This window comes from Lissotriton vulgaris, chromosome 2_1 (genome assembly GCF_964263255.1).
Source record: "Lissotriton vulgaris chromosome 2_1, aLisVul1.2, whole genome shotgun sequence".
In the NCBI taxonomy this organism is placed as follows: Eukaryota; Metazoa; Chordata; class Amphibia; order Caudata; family Salamandridae; genus Lissotriton; species Lissotriton vulgaris.
Window position 1 is genome coordinate 1,868,322,876 of NC_141687.1, and position 20,367 is coordinate 1,868,343,242.

General features: G+C 48.6%; 1 protein-coding gene across 1 annotated transcript in view; it reads left to right on the plus strand.

Moving 5' to 3' along the window:
* Nucleotides 1-19,876, plus strand: part of LINS1 (lines homolog 1) — a 141,724-nt gene extending 121,848 nt beyond the window's left edge. The window contains exon 7 of the mRNA XM_086958062.1: nt 18,833-19,876. Coding sequence (XP_086814188.1) covers nt 18,833-19,697 — 865 coding nt within the window. The 3' untranslated portion in view covers nt 19,698-19,876. The remainder of the gene's footprint in view (nt 1-18,832) is intronic.
* The last annotated feature ends 491 nt before the right edge of the window (nt 19,877-20,367 follow it).

Genomic DNA, 20,367 nt, shown 5'->3' on the forward strand with positions numbered 1-20,367 from the left:
CGATCGGTAACTCTTGGTCGTGCTGTCTGCCCATGCTCTGGATAGGAATGACTTGTTGTGTCGCAAAAGGCCTGGGAGTAACCAACGTTGTCTGAGATCCACAAGGCCATCATCCGTAACGTCCCTTTGACCACCAGGCGATGAGGATTGAGATTCAGCAGGATGTGGGGGGAGTCTGATTGAAGAATTCCAAGAAAGTTCCAGAAGAACCAGAAACCACTCTTGAGATCTCCAAAGAGGGGTAATCACCAGAATCTCTGCCTGCTGGCGGCGTTCTTGTGCGGAGACCCTCGTGATGGAGAAAGGAGGGAATGTGTAGTTTCACTGCCGCCACCAGTCCTGGAGGAAGACATCCGTCAGCTCAGAGAACACCTGTGGGTCAAGTTTCCAAACACTGGAGTCTAAGAGGTGGCAAGAGTGCGAGTCTGCCGCCTCGTTCTACTGACCCAGGAGATATTCCGCTGTGACTAACACTTGGTTCGCAGGCAAAAGTTCCTAAAATATTTGGCTCGGTTCACCAGGGCGTGGCATCTGGTACTGCCCTGATGGTTGATGTACCCGACGGCAGAAATATTGTCTATTTTGAGAAGCACGCAAGATTGCATCCAGCCTTTGGTCCAGCACTGCTTCACAAACGACCCTGCCAGGAGCTCCAGGCCATTGGTGTGCAAGGATTGTTCTTGTGTGGACCAAGCTCCACCTGTGGAAAAATCCCTGCATCTAGCACCCCAAAAAGAACATCTGGCTTGATCAGGACGTCTGGGGGTGGAGCTGAAGATTGCTCTCCTGTTCAGTGCCTCCATGTGAGTGAGCTACCAAACCATCTCCTATTTCACCTCCGCTGTCTGCGGCACGGATTGAGAATAAGTAAGCTTCTGTCTGAGATGGTGTGCTTTGAGTCGCTGCATTGCACAATAGTGCAAGGGGCTGAGAAAGATGGTCTGAATTGAGGAGGAGAGAAGGCCTACCAGGCGAGCAAGCTAGCACAGCAAAGTTTGTGGCTTGGCCTAGGTCTGGTGCAGCTCCTGGCGTATCTTCGCCATCTTCCGGGCCGGCAAGCTCAGGTTAGAGGAGACTGAGTCTATTTTGAACCCCAAAAAGGTTGCACCTTAAACTAGGGTCAGATGGGATTCCTTTTCATTTATAACGAACCCCAACCCCTACAATAATTTCACTGCTATCCGCAAGTGTTGGTACAGCTTGTTGGGAATCTGGGCCAGGAAGAGCATGTCCTCTAGGTAGACTATCATCTGTATGCCTTGCCCCCTTAGGAATTTCACCGCCGGCCTGAGGATCTTTGTGAAACACCACTGCGCCAAGGTTTGCCCGAAAGACAGAGTGGTGAACTCGAAGACCTGGCTGTTCCACCTGAACTGCAGGAAACAGTGGTGAGGAGGAAAGATCGGGACCATGAGGTACGCATCCTTCAGATCCAGCCGTACCATCCAGTTGAGAGGCCTCAACACGTCCCGGAGAAGGTGCATGCCCTCCATTTTGAAGTGGCGATATACCACCCACTTGTTGAAGTCCTTCAAGTTAATCACTGGTCTCCGGCCCCCGTCGGTCTTGTTGATCAGGAAAATATTGCTGAAAAACTCATTGGGGTGCTCTTCTGAATGGTAAATCGCCCATGTTTTGATAAGGGTGGAGACCTAGTTGTCTATCAATTCTGTGTTGCTCTGGGAAAAGAAAATCGGACGGGCACAGGTCACCTGATGAGGACAGGCATAGAACTCCACCTGGAAGCCCTGCACCGTCTGAAGTACCCTAGCGTCGCTTGTGACTGAAGCCCAAGCTGGGAGGGAGCCTGCCAACCAACCACCCACTTGCAGGTGCGTCGAAGGCAGCACACTCACCTTTGCCAGAGGTGTTGGATTGACCTCCTCATCCCCCGGCACCCAGTCGCCGATTGCGGGTGGACGATGTCATCAGCGTCTAACATGTCTGAAATGGCTTCCGGGGCAGAAGGGGGGGGGGGGAGTGGGCATGGGCCAGAGGGACCCAAGTCATCATCTGTTTCCCCAGGGGAATCACCATTATCTTAGGGTTCTAGGGTGGCAGTGCATGGAGGGGTTCAGAGAACTACCTTGGGGGTGTGCTGGCACTAGCTGCTTCAGGTTCTGGCAGGGAGGATGTTTCAGGTGTCAGCCCCCCCTTTCACTTCCGGGGTTCACAACTTCAAACAATGGGTGCCACGGGACTCCTCCCTGATCCCATTGCTGTTTAACCTGTACGTTCAACCCCGGCTCTGGTAGACAAGAGTAGAGGGCTGACTATGGTCTCCTACACCGACAATACATCGTTGGTAGTGGCACACTCGGACAAACCCACGCGGGGCTCTCCCAATTTTCGGAGAGAGCTTGCGGCCGTCGCCGAGTAGATGACTGCCAACTGTCTCCAGCTTAATGCTAACAAGTCGGAGGTGTTGTTGGTAGGGAATGACCCCCCAGGCTCTGGAGCGAGTACTGGTGGCCCGAAACCCTTGGTAAAGCCCTCCACCCCCCTAAGCAGGTGGTAAAGAATCTGGGGGTGTCGGTGGACTCGGCCCTTAGCTTCCAAGTCCAAACATAGTAGGTGGCTGGGACCTGCTTTGGGCTACTGCGAAGGGTCAGACGCTTACTGGGGGTTTTTTGACGCACCAACATGACAAGTCCTCATCCAGGCCTCGATTTTGTCGAGACTGGATTATGCCAATTCACTATACCTAGGGTAAAACAAGGCAGAAATTCTTAGGCTCCAGAGGGGCCAAAATGAGGCTGCCAGAACCCTCCTTGGTCTCCATAGAGCCTGTCCTGTGTCAGATGCCATTTGCCGGCTCCATTGGCTGCCGGTGGCCAGGCAGATTGAGTTTAAGGCTCTCTGCTTGGCCTTCAAGGTTTTGAAGCATGCCACTCCAGGAATCTCGGCCGACCTGCTGCTGCCATATGTACCTACACGCCAACTCCGTTCCTTGGGGCAAAACTTGGTAATGGTTCACTGGGTAAGGAGGGTACGCGCGGGGGTTCTCATTTCACACTATAGTGGCAAAACTCTAGAACTCTCTTCCGGTACAGATCCGCAGTTTGAACAACTACCTAGCTTTCAGGAAGTCAGTCAAGACACACCTATTTCCTCTGTTGTAGACCTCTCTGTCTCACCTGTTTGGTTCTTACTGCTGTTAGCACCAGGACGCCTCTTTGCTGGGGCAGCTGTCGCGCTATAAATTTTTTTATAACATAACCTGGGTAGATGATGGATAATGCACTGACATATGAGGGTAGCCCTGTATGTTAAAATAATTTGGGTGTATCACCTAAAATAGACCTTTATTTGTCTAAGTAGCTGCTGTGCTATTTTAAGAATATTTCAGCTATTATGCGGCTCTTAACATTCACAGTGTCAAATCATATAACTTTACCTACTGGGAAGACTGGCCTAAAGGTCATTACATGTACTCAGGAAAGAAGTAGCAGTAGACACACAATGAAGAATGATGTCACTGAGAGAGCAACTCATGATTAGTAGTGAAGTTGGCCAGGATCAGCTGAGAGAAGATTGGTTTAAAGATCATTTAAGCATACTCCGCAAAGAAGTAGGCACTCAATGAAGAAATAAATCCCTGAGAGAGCAACTCTTGATTAGTAGTGAAGACGGCCAGAATCTGCTAAGAGAATATTGGTTCACAGGTCATTTAAACATACTCTGCAAATAAGTAGACACTCAAGGAAGAAATAAATCACTGAGAGAGAAGCTGACAGTTAGCAGTGAAGTTGGCCTGGATATGCTAAGAGTCCATGTTACTGACTAGGATGGTAGTAGGTAAGAGAGCTAGATGCGTGCAGTGCTGGTGACATCCAAGTCTTGTATAGCTTTTTCGGATCATGTAATGCATCACAGGAATCCTATGATGCGTTATTAGCTGAATTAGTGTTAGCTGAATTGAAAACGTGTGGCAATGTTAGCAGATGAGATAGTAGGAAAAGTCAACAAAAGTTTCTAGTTGTGAATCTGGCAGGATACATTTTACTGTATAGGAGGAAACCCGTGAAGAAAGTCCATGAATGTCCTGAGCCTTTCCATATTTGTTGCCAACAAAGTAACTAAGTCATTGTAAATGAAGAAGATTGCGTTTTTCAAGGGAAAGGCGGAAATGAGTGCCTGGAATTAGTTTTGGTAAGAATGAAAGTGGATTGAAATGTGAGAATCTCTTTGGTGTTTACATAGTTTCTCATTTTCTTTGAGGGCATGAGGTTCTGTGGTTGTGGTCGTCGAGCAGTTAGGGGATTTTGTGCAGACTGGTTTGGGTGCATGTAAAGCATGAATCGTAGGTATTGGTGAATGATATAAATCAATCTGGGAAAGGAATGTTCCATAAGAGATTAGTGGGCAAGATCTTGATGAGGAGTAGACTTGTGTTTTCTGTAAATGGGAGCACAGTTGTGTTGGAAAGGGATATCAGGAACATCTGGTCCTCTGGCTGAGAGAGCAAGGAGCAGTGGAATTCAGTGGGCATAGGAGTGTGGAAATAAAGAAAATGTGAAAGCACATAAACAGAAGACACCAAAATCGAACGGTCACACTCACATCCATTAAATGTACCTCCAAGACCTTAATCACTCAATCACTGACTCCGTAAAAAAAAAACAATTTATTTCATGATGATGTGCATAGTGGAAGGGGGCGTGGCTTGGGCGCCGATGGCGATGGTCGCCTGAGAGCTCGGCTCCGGGACTGAGCCCGTGATTATCCTGTAAATCGGAGGCTGCGGGGCACCCCGGACCCCGCATTCTGCTGAACGGACCGACGACGACCTGCCAGGGCCCTTGGTGTGGCTCGGACGAGTGGTGATCCGGCGTAAAACCGAAGTTTGCAGAGTTGCGGAGTGCGACCCAACATGGCGCCCGGACTTCATCGTCCCCCTAGTCGGATCCATTGAACTGGAGGAGCGTCGCCAGCGGCGTTTCGCCCCCGGCTTTGCCATCCCCTGCTGATTTGTGCACTAGATGTCGGTCAGATCGGACTTTCTTCAACGAGAATGCACTCGGTTGGGTGACTGGGCGGATGCCCACGTTATAGTGGATCCCGTGAGCGGACGTCTGGTGAACCAGGCGGTGGCCCCACTCACGACACCGCACCTAGCTACATTTTCCTGGCCAGTCCACTTCCATGGGAGGCGCGTCACTCTGGCGCCACAAATCGTCCGGTGGAGTTGGTGACCCTCACCCCGGGACTTTAGCGGCTGTGCGGGCCTGCCCGACCTGGCGGCGGGTGTCTCCGCCCCCTTATCGGTGCCCTCGGACGCCGTGGTGGTGGCGCGAGCCGAAGCGGAGAAGTTCCCACAGGCCCTGGAGAAGGAGGTCTCCGATACTCGACTTGAGGTCCGGTAGCCGGGAGGGTCGTGGTCGGCATCTGCACCCGGAGACGCCTGCTCCTGGACCATCACGGAGCGCCCCCGCCGACATGGGGAAACCTAGAGGAGCCAAGGGGACTACCCCAACCGCCTCAGACTCGGAGACCCAGGACAAAGAGGAACATGGGGACCCAAAGAGTTCTGGTGGTGCATCGATGCAACAGCAGTTCGACCGCGTCCTGGAGGCGATAGCGACCACGCGATCGGCCCTCCAACAGGACATTGCCCAGGTGGCGACGAGCCTTGGTCTCCTTAGAGCGGACCACAGCAAACTTTCGGACCGGGTCAAGGAAGTGGAGAGCTCGGTGAAAACCTTGGAGCCGGCGCAGCGAACCTTGGCTGCGACTATGAAGGATGCCTTATCCCGGATTGCGACCCTAGAGCAGAGAGCGGAAGATGCGGAAGGCCGCAACAGGAGGAACAACATCCGTGTGGTGGGCCTTCCGGAAAAGATCGAGGATGGCGACATGGTGGCGTACTTGGAGGCCTGGCTCCGTGACGCGGTGGCCCCGGAGGGGCTATCCTCCTTCTACACCTTGGAGCGTGCCCACAGAGTCCCGGCGCGGCCACCGCAGCAGGGACGTGCCCCGAGACCAGTTGTGGCGCGGTTATTACACTTTCGGGACAGAGACTTAATCCTCAATGCCGCCAGGCATAATGGTCCATTCAAAGTGGCGAACAGTCAGGTGAACATCTTCCCGGATTACACCTACGAAACTCAACGCAGGCGGTTCTCCTTCCTGGCGGTCAAGCGCGAGCTCAGGAGCGAGGGCATCCAGTACTCGCTACTCTATCCTGCTAGGCTCCGCATCATTGTCGATGACAAAACTCAATTCTTCGACACCCCGGAGGATGTCTGTGCCTGGCTCGAGCTTTACAGAGCAGGGAAAGATGGCTTCGGCTCCTCATCCCAACAGGCGGAGGAGCCGGAACAGAGACGGCGATCCAGGAGGATTAGGAATCGCCGCGGCCGCTCAGGGGGGCCCTCAACTGCAGAGACGTCGACGGAGCGGAGGGGAGTGCTGGAGGTGTTATCTGAGTTGTCTGGCGCACGGGACGATGCCATTGAAGAGGAAGCGGACCCGGGTGACGAGGGGGCACCATCGGACTCCGAGGACTCCGTGACTGATAGCGCCCATACACCGGTGATCACACCGAAGTCGGTGGAAGACCTTCTGGATGGACAGGGGTAACGGGGTGAGCTATCTCATTTTGGGAGGGGGCCCGGCAGGGGGGAGGCGGTTGCCGTCAATTGATGCTGACAACGAGGGCGGGGAGGGTGGGGTGCCCCTGTTTTTGCCCCGAGGGCCTTTGGTACAGTTATGGGCTTGTTTTAGTCCTGGTAGCCGGAGCGTCGAGGGCCCACTGCCTCCGCCCGGCCCGCACCTGGCCCTTAAGGCCTTCCTACGGTGGCGACCGCAGGATTAGTAGGGGTTATTGGGTTGTTGGAGGGCAAGGTTTGGATGGGATCTGGATGGTGCTGTTTGGGTCCTGTTCTGGGGAGGGTGGGTGGGGGTTTGGTTCGTTCTTGGGTTGTTTAGCTTTGGTTGGGGAAAATGGCCGCCATCAGTGCTGGGATGAATGATGTACTTTTTTTGTGGGGACCCGGATGGGGAGACTGTGCGAGAACAATATGGGACAATGGCTGATGTTGCTAACTTGAAATGTGTTACTTGGAACGTGAGGGGGCTTCATACTATGTCCAGGCGCCACAAAGTCCACGCTTATTTAGTGCGTAGGGGAGTGCAAATGGCGCTGCTGCAGGAAACTCATCTGAACAAGGCGGAAGGGGCGGCGCTACAGCGTAGATGGAGGGGGCAGGTCTTCTACACATCGTACTCCGCATATGCCAGGGGGGCGCTAATATGGGTTAGAGCTGGGGTCCCCTTCCAGGTCACAAAAACAGTGATAGATCCAGAGGGGCGTTACGTGGCCATCTCGGGCACTTTAGGAGGGAGGGACTTGAGCGTTTGCTGTGTGTACGCTCCTAATATAGACCAGACTGCCTTCCTTTCCAGGTTATCGGGCTCGTTGGCCCACTTCTTCTCCGGGCCCCTTTTGCTCGGGGGAGATTTCAACTCAGTAGTGGACGTAGACACTGACCGCTCACATCCACCCCTTCCCGATTCTCCGGTTCGTCGCACGGCTAAGGGTCGTAAGGATTGGCAGACCCACTGGGGTCTGACGGATATCTGGAGGGCGCACCACCCCACATCTAGGGATTATTCATTCTTCTCGAGCCTACATGAGTTGCATGTCAGACTGGATGGATTTCTTGGCTCGCCCGAACTGGTTACTTGTCCAGAACCATTTCAGACCATAACCCCCTCCTGCTGGACCTTCGCTGGCTCCCCGGGGCGCCGGCGGTGCCCACCTGGAAGTTACGACCCGAGATTCTTGAGGACAGTGTCTTCAGGGCGGACCTGGGGGATAAGGTATCGGAATATTTTGCGTCCAACAGCGGCACCGCGAGTACAAGAGCGTTAGAGTGGGACGCTTTTAAGGTAGTGGTGAGGGGTTACTGCATCTCTAAAAAGGTGGGCATGAGGCGAGTTATCCTAGCTGACCTAGATGCAGCGGACCGGAAACTCCGCAAGCTGGAAATTCGCCGCCCCGGGCGCCCGGAATTACAGGTACACACGGCGGAGGCGAGGGAGAAGGTGGCGGCGGAGGTCGAACGGCTTCGCTGTTTTGACTACAAGGCCTACACGGTCCGGTCCATCGCGGAGGGGGACAGATCGAGCGCGTTGCTGGCATGGCTGGCCAACCCTACGCGTCAGTCCTCATTGACGACAAGTATGCGTAAGGCGGACGGAATCGAGGTATACACTCAACCGGAGATTCTCAGCTGCTTCCGGCACTATTACGAAAGTTTGTACCGCAGTCGCTCCGCCCGAGACCCTGACCGGCTCGATAATTATCTACGCCCACTGGAGCTCCAAACAGTGGAGCGCGAAGTGGCGAAAGCCCTGGGGTCCGACATAGAATTGGGGGAGATCCGCGGTGCCATTAAACGGATGGCGAGAAATAAGACCCCGGGCCTGGACGGCCTGCCCGTGGAGTTTTATGCAGCTTATGCTGACCTCCTAGCCCCTAGGTTATTGGTGGTCTACAGAGAGCCGAAGAGGCTGGGGCGGCTCCCGAGCTCGATGTGTGAGGCGTTGGTGGTTCCTCTCCTCAAACCAGGAAGGGACTCGTCAGACCCGGGGTCTTACCGTCCCTTATCGATGCTGACGGTGGACTATAAAATACTGAGCAGTATCTTGGCCTCGAGGCTGCTGGGACACATGAGTTCCCTGGTGCATGAGGACCAAGCGGGTTTTATCCCAAGGCGTAACACGACTATGAACATTCGCAGGTTGTTCCGTTTGCTAGGGGAACCGTTTGTGGATGCCCCGTCCCCGGTTGTTTTATCGGTGGACCTAGAGAAGGCTTTTGATAGCCTGGAGTGGGACTACCTTTGCACGGTGCTGCGGAGATTCGGCCTCGGTGAGGGCTTCATCAGATGGACCGCGGTTCTCTATGCCTCCGCATCGGCCAGGGTCCGGGCGGGACCACTGATTTCCTCGCAATATCCGGTAGAACGAGGCACGAGGCAGGGGTGTTCGTTGTCCCCACTTCTCTTTGCGCTGGCGGTGGAACCACTCGCGCTGCATCTTCGATCGGGAGCCCACTATATGGGCATGTGGACGCCTTCGGGCCCGCACTACGTTTCGCTGTATGCTGACGATCTGTTGCTCTTCCTAGAGGACCCGCTCGACGCCCTACATGGAGCGGCGACGGCGCTCACGGAGTTTGGGGAGGTTTCGGGCCTCCGGGTGAATTGGTCCAAGACCTGTCTTTTCCCGGTTCGCAAGGGTGCCCCCGCCCCTACTCTAAGTAGGGAGATTAGATGGGAACCCGACTGCTTTAAGTACCTGGGGGTATTCGTTTATCACGACCCATCCGACCTCCTGGATGGGAACATTGCCCGCAGCACTCGAGCACATCGAGGCTGCATGGACTTCTGGGCCACCCTGCCGCTCTCGGTGGCGGGACGGATCGCTCTGCTTAAAATGGTGGCGCTTCCCAGGCTCTTATATTATTTCCGGACACTACCGATCTGGGTCCCACCGGCCACGTTTCGACTATTACGATCTATGGTGGTCGGATTCCTCTGGGGCTCGGGCCGCCGTCGGGTGGCCCTCAAGACCCTGATGAGGCCGAAAGATGAGGGGGGGCTTGCGGTGCCAGACTTTGAAAAGTATTATCTGGCGGCGCAGCTCCAGACCTTCACCCAGGAGATCGCCCGGGAATTCCGGGGCCCGGAAGACAGACGGGGGACGGGCATGGCCAGGCATGTTCTCTCCTTCATAGCGCTGCGACAACGATTGGCCCTGCGGGATTTGTCGATGGAGGAGCGGACCGTCCGCCTGTGTTGGAATCGGGCTCACGCCCGAGGCCATCTGAGAACACCGTATGCGCCCGAAATACCTTTGGGGATGCTGACGGCCCTCCCCCATGGAGGCGATTGGTCACGATTGGCGGCCTGGGAGGACGCCGGCTTACAGCTAGTTGGGGATCTGTATGAGGACGGGGCGCTCTTGCCCTTCCAGGATCTTATCGACCGCTTCGAGATCCCCCGTGGTGACTTTCTGTTGCACTCGGCCATTGTTCGAGCGATCCAGGCACACTGGAAGAGCGGGCAGGAGGAACCCGCCTTATCTCCGGTGTGCCAATACGTGATGATGTCTGCGGGTACGGTGAAGGCGGTCACTTGCCTTTACGGTAGATTGATCAACGAGGGGTTGGCTCCTCTCACTACTTTGAGAAACCGCTGGGAGGAGGACATTGGCAGGGAGATCCCGGAAACGACCTGGTCCCAGTTGGTGCGGCGAGCCTGGAAGGGCACACGCCACGCCCGTTTTCAGCTGGTCCACTATTACGTTCTCCATAGAGCATATCTGACCCCAGTGAAAATTAAGCGATATTTTGCCACGAATTCGGCGGATTGCCCTAGGTGCCCAGCTCAGGAGGCGGACCTCCTCCACATGTTATGGGCTTGCCCGGGATTATCATCCTACTGGGTGGAAGTGGGGAAGACCCTGGAGGAGGTGACTGGAAGATCCCTATCATTTGATGTGGCGGTGGGACTCCTACACTGGTTCCCTCATACCCCCAAGAATAAAATCTCCAGTAAATTTATCGACCTAGGGCTCCTTCTTGCTAAGCGAGAGGTGACCAGGAACTGGAAGGCACGAGTTGGTCCGACAGGAAGTCGATGGCACAGCGAGCTCTTGAAGTGGGCGGCGGGGGAGAGCACACTGAGATACCAACTGGCTTGGAGGCAGCGTAATGAGAAGGCGCAGGAGGCAGCGTTGGAGTGGGAAATGTTAGTGCAGGCCCTCAGGGATTATTGCGCCCCCAGCGACTCTGAAGGTGAAGAAGCGACTCGCCCCGAGTCCCATTAAAACATTTGCACTATTAGTCCTGTTGCTTTCCCCGTGGGTTCCATAGCAGATCCTGTTGCGGTTGTTCTAAGGCGCTGATGGCGGGGTTGGGTGGGATTTACTTTGGTTAGTAGTATTTTGAGGGTGGGGGTTTTTCGTTTGGGTTTATAGGCTTGTTTGGAAAAGCAGATGACGGACAGTGGATCATCCGGACCAGCTCTGACATCCTTCTGAGCCCCCATTGACTTTCGCCGCCCGACCCCAGGGTTGTGGGCCGGATGGCTGTGTACGGAACTTACGGTGCGGGGACAGAGGGTTGTAGTTCGCTGATATTGCTTGTGTTATAATGCTGGTCGATTTTGTAACGATTTACTAATTCCTGCAATAAAAATATATTTTAAAAAAAATGATGTGCATAGTGGAAAAAAAGGCTGAAAGCTGAAAAAAGAAGCAAGATTCTTTTAAGCTGACTCCCCGACTTTTACAATATGGCACTATTCTGACAGAGGTGCTTAAAAGGTATGACCACTATGCTTACATAAAGCTACTTACAATGCTTAAACAGGTTACAAGACATTTACATATAAATGGACAAATAGTGGTTAAATATAAAAGCCATTCCAATAGTTACTTCTAACCACAGATTCCTCACTAGTAGATATTTCCAGTCTGTGCTGGGTGCTAGTTTGTGGTACTGCTGGTCAGGCAAATGAAAGTATGGGTCCTACAGGTCCAAGATGGCCATCCAGTCATCCAGATTCACAGCAGACAGAACTTGGGCCAGTGTGAACATTTGGAATTTGTACTTATGTAAAAAGGCATTGAGAGGGTGAAGATCTAAAAGAAGGCCAAAAACCTCCATCCTTCCTTGGCACAAGGAAATAGCAGGATTAACAACCTGTCCCTACTTAGTAGGCCAGCACCCTCTTAATGGAAACTTTTTCAGTAGAGCCTGTATTTTTTGCATGTGTATGGATGGGTACTCCTCTGAAAGCCTCTCTGATGTGGGAGAAAGCAGTGACAGTTTGAAAAGAAATGGGAGAGCATAGCCCTGCTGGACCATCTGGGGAACCCATGATTCGGATTTGATGGGCTGCCTTCTTGGGAGAAAGTCGGGTCTTGCCACCCACGGGGTGAATGTGGGCCTATAAGAAAAAACAAAAGCGCCTTTGGGCAGATACTGCAGTGGAGAGTGACAGAGAAGAATGTTGTCCTTGGTGACCAACTCAAAGTCTGCTTGATACCTGGCTACGAATGGACTGGAATGGGTGTTGCAGTGCTGGCGGTCCCTGTCGTCTGTACATCAAACCACTGGAGTAGCCTTGGAATGGTCAAAGCTAAAGAGAAAGTTGCTAAGCAGAGGTAGAATGGCCTAAGGAACCCACCATTGGCTTGTTCTTCCATGAAGTACTTGAGGGCAGAATCTACTTTTTTGCTAAATAGCTGCAACCTGGTTGTCTTGAATGGTTTGAGCTCAAGAGGCCTGAAAAACCTTGAGAACCACCAGCAAGATCAGGCTTGGCCATTTCCCAAAGTTAGTGTGTATAACGGCCTAAAAGGTAGTCTGCACTAACCAAACTCCATACCAAAGTTTCAGAAGAGAACATTTGCTTCCTGAATCCTTTTTGACTGTCTGTCATTAGTCTTTGTGGGACATGATATAGGATTTAATTTACTGGGTTTAAACATGGACCACCAGACTCTCGGGGATAATATTATGCTTAAGAAAATCTGGATTGCCATGCTTCAGTCTCTGGCTGCTTTCTTCCTTCCTGTTCACTGGTGCGCAAGAGCAAGGCGTAGCCCATATACCTATAAGGGTAACAGGCAAGGCTTCATTAAACTCGAGTAGGGTGTCAGACGATACTGGCCCAAGGTGCAAAACCTTAGTAAGTATATTTGTCTGGTCTTTCACTGCACAGAGCTGTAGGTCCGGGACTGCATCGGCATGTCTAATGAGTGCAGCAAATACATCACTCTCCTACATTATGATTTCGATGGGCGAAATTAATCCTGAATCAGGAGAGGTATCATGCTAAGTTGCCTCCTGCAGTTTTAGATATGTCATCATCCTAATTCTGAGGTAAATCATCATTATTTGGTGGTGGAAACACTGGTCCGAACAGGAACAAAATAAAAGAGGATAGATCTTCTGATGACAACCCTGTGGTAGGCAAAGTATTTTGGGTGGGTCAGAATGTACAGTAAGTGGGTGCAGTGAAGTCAGAATGTGATCTCTGCTGGGTCGAAACTGTTACGGCTCTGGGTTAGACACTGAAGTCGGCAGGGGGGCTCTAACTCCGGTGACATTGGGACTGGTGTCTATGAAGAAGGGATTGGCGCAAGTCTTGGGCCCCAAACTGACATCTACATCAGAGTCGGCGCCAAACCCAAAGTTGGGTGGCTCAGACGGCACCAAGGATGGATCTCCCAGCATTATCTTAACTGGAGGCTCTTTTAGTTCCGTGGTGGCCCAAATACACCCCAGGGGGAATTCGAACATTGCCGAAAATACACAGCATAGCTTCCATAAGTGTCTTCAGAGTCTGTCTATCTCAGATTTCCTTGGTGTTTCACTACAGTCTTCAGATTTTTGTGAAGGTATTCATATTTATGAGCAAACATGGACATATCTTGCCTCGAAATCCACACAATCTACATGAATTTTTCTTTGTTTACTATTTGAGCTGGCTCTTTTCATCTAATTATTTAAAGAATAGCCAAGTTTGCAAATTTGGTAATACATTCTTTAATTTACCCTTCGGAGATCTCTCTCGTCCTCTAACTTATAATGCTCAGTTTTAGCATTTTTCACTGGTGTCTACACAATTAGTCATTACCTTTCAGAATGTATTCACTATCCTAAATCAATTCTACATTTAACTCCCCTTTATAGTTGGGGTATGTCATGATCCTCAGACCTCGTGGCATCATTTAATGTTACAAATAGTTTATCATGGAGTTAAATTCCCACTATCTACTTATTTTATGTCTGCTCTACTTTTCCAATCTTAGATTTCAGTGTGAGCTCCTGCCCCTTTACACATTGCTAATCTTCACTGTCTGAGAATTATCTTTCTTAAAGGTAAAAAACATCTGCTTTCACAAAATGCCAATCAATGAGTCACCATTATGTGAAATGAGTGACTAATAAAATGTAATATTTGTAATGGATGATCCTTAACTACAATATGTCATATTTAAGAGTACTCCCTTTTAGTCTCTATGCAGCATAAACGGGCTTCTTAAAACGTTGTGTAAATATAGTTCTCAAATTGTCTTTCCCTGCTCTGCTCTGTCAGGAGTCATGAATAGCAGGCACTACTTCAGCCATGCCAAACACCGAACCTCAGCCTTACAGCCTATATTCCAGAACATTACAGGAGTTCCAGACCCATACAACTAGCATGTAGTTTGTCAGTTGTATGTCAAATTACTGTGTAGCACTTCACTAATGCACTCGGAAATCTTGTATCTGCAATTCACGGTGTTCATTTGTTAATGCACTACTCCAAGTGTAAAAAATATATAGCAACGTTCCCAATAATATTAAATCTATTTGTCCATGAGATGAGTTGCCACAGCAATTTGCTTGTCTAATTTTTCTCCATGTGCAGTGTCAATGTTTTTATTAAACCAGAGGACTTGTACTATGCTCCAAATTTGCCAGGGCTCATATTATGTAGTAGTGGGCAGAACTCGCGGAGTTTCGCTCTGTGGAGTTACATGAAAACTCCACGAGATTCTGCAGTTTTATGAATGGATGGAATTAGGCTTTTTGTGCGGATTTCTAGCGCTGGGAGCTTTTTCCGTGCTGAAGAATCATCACGAGCAATGGTGGAGTGTGATGCTGATCGAGTTGATTTTGCTCCAGCTTGAGTAGATTTTCTACTCGAGCGGCAGCTTTCTGACTTCGAACATTCGTGACCACTCACGTTGCTGAAATCTCACCAGCTGCTGAAATCTCACCAGCTGCCCTCCTAGCGACCAAGAATCGCAGTTCTTTTGAAAAAGAATAGCTCTAGCCGGAAGGATAAACTGAATAAAAAAACAATCCAATTTTTCTTTGTGGTCTCTGGTGGAATAACTCGCCTGCTGTGGTTATTTCGTGTTCAGAGAAAACTAAATCTGAAATAAATCAATGTGAATTGTAAAGGCTTTGCTGTGTAAAATCAAGGAAACAGCAAGATGGCATTCTTCAAAATTATTTACTTGATGGAGTCCTATTTCAAATGGTCAAATAGTGAGTCACAATACATGCATTTATGTTACAAACCATCAATTCAAAATGTGTTTCTCAAATTATTTGGATACAATATTAGTTCTAAGGTCTACACCAAAAGAATTATTTATTTTCTTTTGGATAAAAAATGTTGGTCCTAGGTAGTGAAAGTCACCGCTTTTCGGCCTCTCAATATGGCTTCCTCAGGAAAAAGGGGACCAAAATTCACCCAAACTATGTTTGGAGCTACACTGAATAGCGTTCCAAATGGAAACTCTAAAAGCCAATGCGGGTTCCAGGAACAAATGTGTACCAGGGAATGTGAAAATAAATCCAAGCAGTGCACAGGTTGTGCGTCCTTTGAAGGTGAAACATAAAATGCAATTCACTCTGTACGGTGGTTCAATATGGGGCTTGAAGTCGTCCTGAAGGTTTTTGGGTCGATTCCGCGATCTAGAACTACTCTACGTTACCTTGTTCAGCAAAAGTCGGTACAATGCATCACAGTTGGGCTGCCAAATCTCACGTGCTCTCGCCAAACCACTGTTGACGAGCCATGTGCAAGACAAAACTCGGTCATGCCGCGTTTGGCGGAATAGGGCCGGAACTCAGCGTTGCATGCATAACATGGAGTGGCCAAAACTCTGCCGGCGGAGCAGAATTTATCACCCACCCTTAATATTATATCATGACTTCGAATTAAACAAAAGTCAGTTTATGCTATCTTTCTAAATATGCCAGCACTCCAGAGTTATCTACAGCAGGGTGCTGGGTATACCTGTGCTCTGAGTATACCATGGCTTTTTTTTTTTCTTCCCTTGGTATTTGAGGAAGGGCCATGGCGCATTCGGCTGATTTCACAAAATATTACTGTAAACCATTCCAGATTATACTGTTTAGCAGGAAGGTATTTTACAGTCTGACCCTTTCCATATTATGTAATCTTGGGGAAACCTGTTCTTTGTGTGCCTGGGTTGCCTGGGTTCCCTGGGTTCCCTTTTTGTAAAAATTGTAACAGTTTACCAAGTGCTCTGTCAATAACTACGTATTTATATTTTACATGTGAATTAGTTCTACATGGTTTCCTCAAAATATTAAGATGACGTTGCTGGTATTGCCTCTTTCAAATGTTGGCTTGCATTAAACACAGTTCGCTGAAATGTATAAAAGAGAAATAATTAATTAAATTTTGTTTTAGAGAAATGGAAGGTTCACAATTGATTAGCAAAACTGTTTGCAACATTTGTGATATTTTTCAAGTTGCCACTATTTTTGGGACACATCTATTTAAAAAGCAAATCGTAACTACTTTTTTTATGTTGGAGTCAAATTATCTTCATGTTCGTAGGAGTTTCTGGCACAAATTAAGCCTTCACTGGTATCTTGTTTGCATTCCTGTGGAAATATTGTTTGGCAAGGTGTATTTTTACAAACTGATACTTGAGGTTTTCAGAGAACGGGATGGGCTCCTGTGAATTTCATCTATCTTTGCTAGATGGATAATGATAAAGGGTAACCCTGGGCGAAGCACTACGCTACGCTTGCGTAGTTTGCGAAGTTTGTCCTACTTCGCACTACGCGAATTGCACGTAGCACATGGCAAAAACACGTAGCGTAGCGGTCACTTTTTGCTTGCTCGCGGTCCTAGCGTCAAGTTGGCAAGCGAGCAAAATGACATCCCGGTGAGACTTTTTCCTCGTTCGCGATCAGCAACATTAAGTTGCCAATCGCGAGCGTGGAAAATAAACCTCCCGGCAAGATTCTTAACGCGGGGAGATCAGGTTTCTCATTGCGAGTGGTTGCGTATGCTCCCGACCGCTCTCAATGAGAAACTACCAGTCCTCGTTGAAAAAGCTGCCGCATGAGTAGAAATCTACTCGAGCGGCAGAAAACTGCCGCTTGCACGGATGCTTGTCCGCACTGTGCAATCAGTGCGAACAGCATTTTGCACAGTGCACTATGCAGTTCTCGTAGCTATGCGTAGCTCGCAGTGCACTTCAAGTAGCTATGCGTAGCGCTACTACGCAAACTATCTTGGCTCTGGCAAAACTGTAAAAGCAGCACCAAGTTAGTTTAAGAATTAATTTCGAATTTTATTGACCGCAAGCATGGGTTTTTATCTCTGGGCAGATGACTAAACCGGCACGGAAAGACTTCTTTTAATTTTATAACAGCTCTGCCTGCTTCAGTTTTTCTAGACCGAGATGCATAGACAATTGCAATATTAGAACTGAAGCAGGCTAACGATGACGGATATCCCATCTTCCGAAATGTAAATCCCATTATATACAATGGGATTTCTATTTCGGCGGACGGGATATCTGTCACCATTGTGAAGGAGTAACCCATCCAACAAGATCTAAATCAGGCCCTAGGACTGTATTTCCAGAAGGACTGTGTGTATCTATGTATTTAATCAAAGAACATTTTAGGAACATTAACACAGCCACAAATTGTTACAGTTTGGAAATCCATAACACATTTTATATTTGAAATCACTGTATCAGTACTACATGTTGAGCGAGCTTGGAGCTCACTATATATCTTGCAGTATTCACATTAATATCAAAGCTGTTGTATTAATGAATTGCATTTAGGATTTTGAAAACCTTGCACATTTGGATACTTTAAAGTCTTCCTTCTAAAGGTAATGGCTCTTCCTTGACCTTACCACATTGAGAGTTTGTGCTGCAGGAAGGTAAGGGAGAAAGTCAAAGATTTTACTTGTACAGTGAACAAGATGACATGCTGACACAATCTCCCACAAGCATCAGCAATATGAATTCCACACCCTCGTGGGTCTTAGAGGTGATAACTGCCGTGACTGAAGAGAGAGAGGTTCTGTAATGGTGTTGAAGAAGGAAGTGGGTGTGAGACCCATGGTAGAGTGCAGAATGGTGAGTTAATGCATCACAAGGATTAAGTCCATGTTAAGATCACCATTTACATGCAGGGGAAGGTAGGGAGCATTATTGCTAGACCAATGTTTTCTCTTAGCAAGGGGACAGTATACCATAATAATGATCATGAAAGCTGCAATCTAGTATTTTGCACTGGGTTGAAGGTTTTCTTTCCCTAGTTGAACCTTACATCCATGTTTTTGAAGTAATGGGTGACTGGAATGTCACTAATATGGAGGGCTGCTGGTGCATTTTCACGACTTATGTTTTTCAAGGTGGGTAAAGCAAGACACTAGAATGAGGAGTTGTGTATTAGTCACCAAGTTTGTAGTGTAGGTGGATCTGTTATGGTTGGATAGGGTATCGATGGTAAGTTGTGATGTCCAACGTGTTGAAAGGAGTAACATGGAAGCATAGTAGAGGGCAGAAGTTCATCTTCCTAGTGTGTATTGTAGTCTTCATTATTATTCAATTGGTGAGCGAGGAATGAAAGTAGTTTTGGTACAGATAGACCTTACATGCCTAGACAAATGATGATTGTTGTGTGAGTAGTGGTTAGTCCAGGAAGGAGCTGGAGATAAACATTGTAAATGTTCAAGCATTTTCTGGACACTTGAGCCCCCAAGTATTCCTCAGATTGGAAATCTTCGTTTTTCATCATAAAATGTGCCATACTATTTCACACTTCTGACCTAAATATGTTATAACAGTATTAATAATGCATTAATTCAGTATGCATGGCAACAGAATTTTCCAAATTTCATCATTACATATTTTACTTTGTATACATTTCTATATAGATGTGTTAACTGATGAACTAGTGCCTTCTTATAAATGCATTTGTACGTTAGAAAGGACATTTTGTTTATTATGTCATTTATTTGTGTTGCAGAATATGGCGTCGATCCATTAATACACTAGACAATGGCGAGGTTTTTCCAAATTGGACTCATGATGCTGGCTGCAACCCTCACTGCATCTTCTTATACCTGTTGAAAAATGTTGGTTTTGATGCAACAGTTCTCCTGGACTTCCTCATATCCTCGGAAACCTGCTTCCTTGAGTACATTGTCAGATATTTGAAGTTCCTCAGGGAAGACTGGACAGAGTTCTGCCTAGTTTGTAATTTTATTGATACTTTCACATCCAAAGAATGTGCTACTGTTAGTGAGGTGGTTACTTCCATTCAACAGGACAGTGTCAGCAGCCCCGTGGGTCTGGGGGTGTTTGATGACCTCGACAGCACAGAGAAAGCCGGCTTCCTTTCAGCCCAATGTCCCATTGAAATGCTAAGGACATCTGATGTTGCTCAGCAGACATTACCATGCAAATCCAGTTCTTCCACTAGGACTGATCACCTCTGTGGTCTGGGAACTCTTCGAGGCCTTGTTGATTATGACAGCTCAGATGATTCAGAAGAAGACACTGCTTCGGACCCTCAGCAGAACTGTATAGGGCATCAAAGTTCAGCAGGTATTTGCAACGACTTGGGTGCAGAACTGGATAGATTGGACCTGAAATCAACATCGGTCAATTCAAAGGATTCTAGCACAACATCGGTATATAAGGATGTGACTCCTGCCACTTTGGAGAGCACCATGCTCAAGTCTACCCAGTGCCTGGCGGAGCTACAGGCAGCAATATCTCGATTAAAGAGAAGAAACCTCTTCCCGTACAATCCATCTGCCCTACTGAAGCTCTTGGTGCATATTGAAACACTACAGGAGCACAAATTGTCTGTAAAGCACTTTAAGTAGCAGTCAACATCTTAGCCTATACTTGCCAACGTAAAATAGCATATGCGGCTGCAGGGGAAGTGGTTAGGAAATGCTTATACTTTTTCTCCTTAAACGAGTGTAAGTACACTCACCATGTCTGCCGCTCACGTCTTGCAATAGCTCTGGAATGTAAAGAAGCAAAAATGTGTGTAAAATTACATTGGTGCTCTTAATAATCATTGGTGCTAGTTTGAAAGCCTAGATAACTAAAGTCCTTCTTTGCCACATGACCAGCAGTAATACACACTTTGTCACGTTATTTGCACTATCTGCATGCATGCCTTATTTGTGGGTAAGAGGGCACTTCATTGTTTAGGTGCATCCAGCCATGGCATCTCATTGTGAGAAAGTCAATATGAATACTTTCCTAGATAGTGCTTTACAGGAAGCACACTAGCCCTACGGGAAACAACACTGTAGCAACTCTTCACATTGCTTTCCATCATCTGTTAATGACTTTTAATTACCAATGACTTTACCTGCGTGTGAGCAGTAGTGGTGGAGGAGCTCAATATTGGTGATGCACATGAAACTGCGTTGTAATCTGGGCTGTTTATTAATGGATCATTTCAGGGTCCACATGAAACAAGAATATAGGGATGGCAAATTAATCCTAGAGGTACAGGTCTTGTAAAAGTGCAGAGACCTG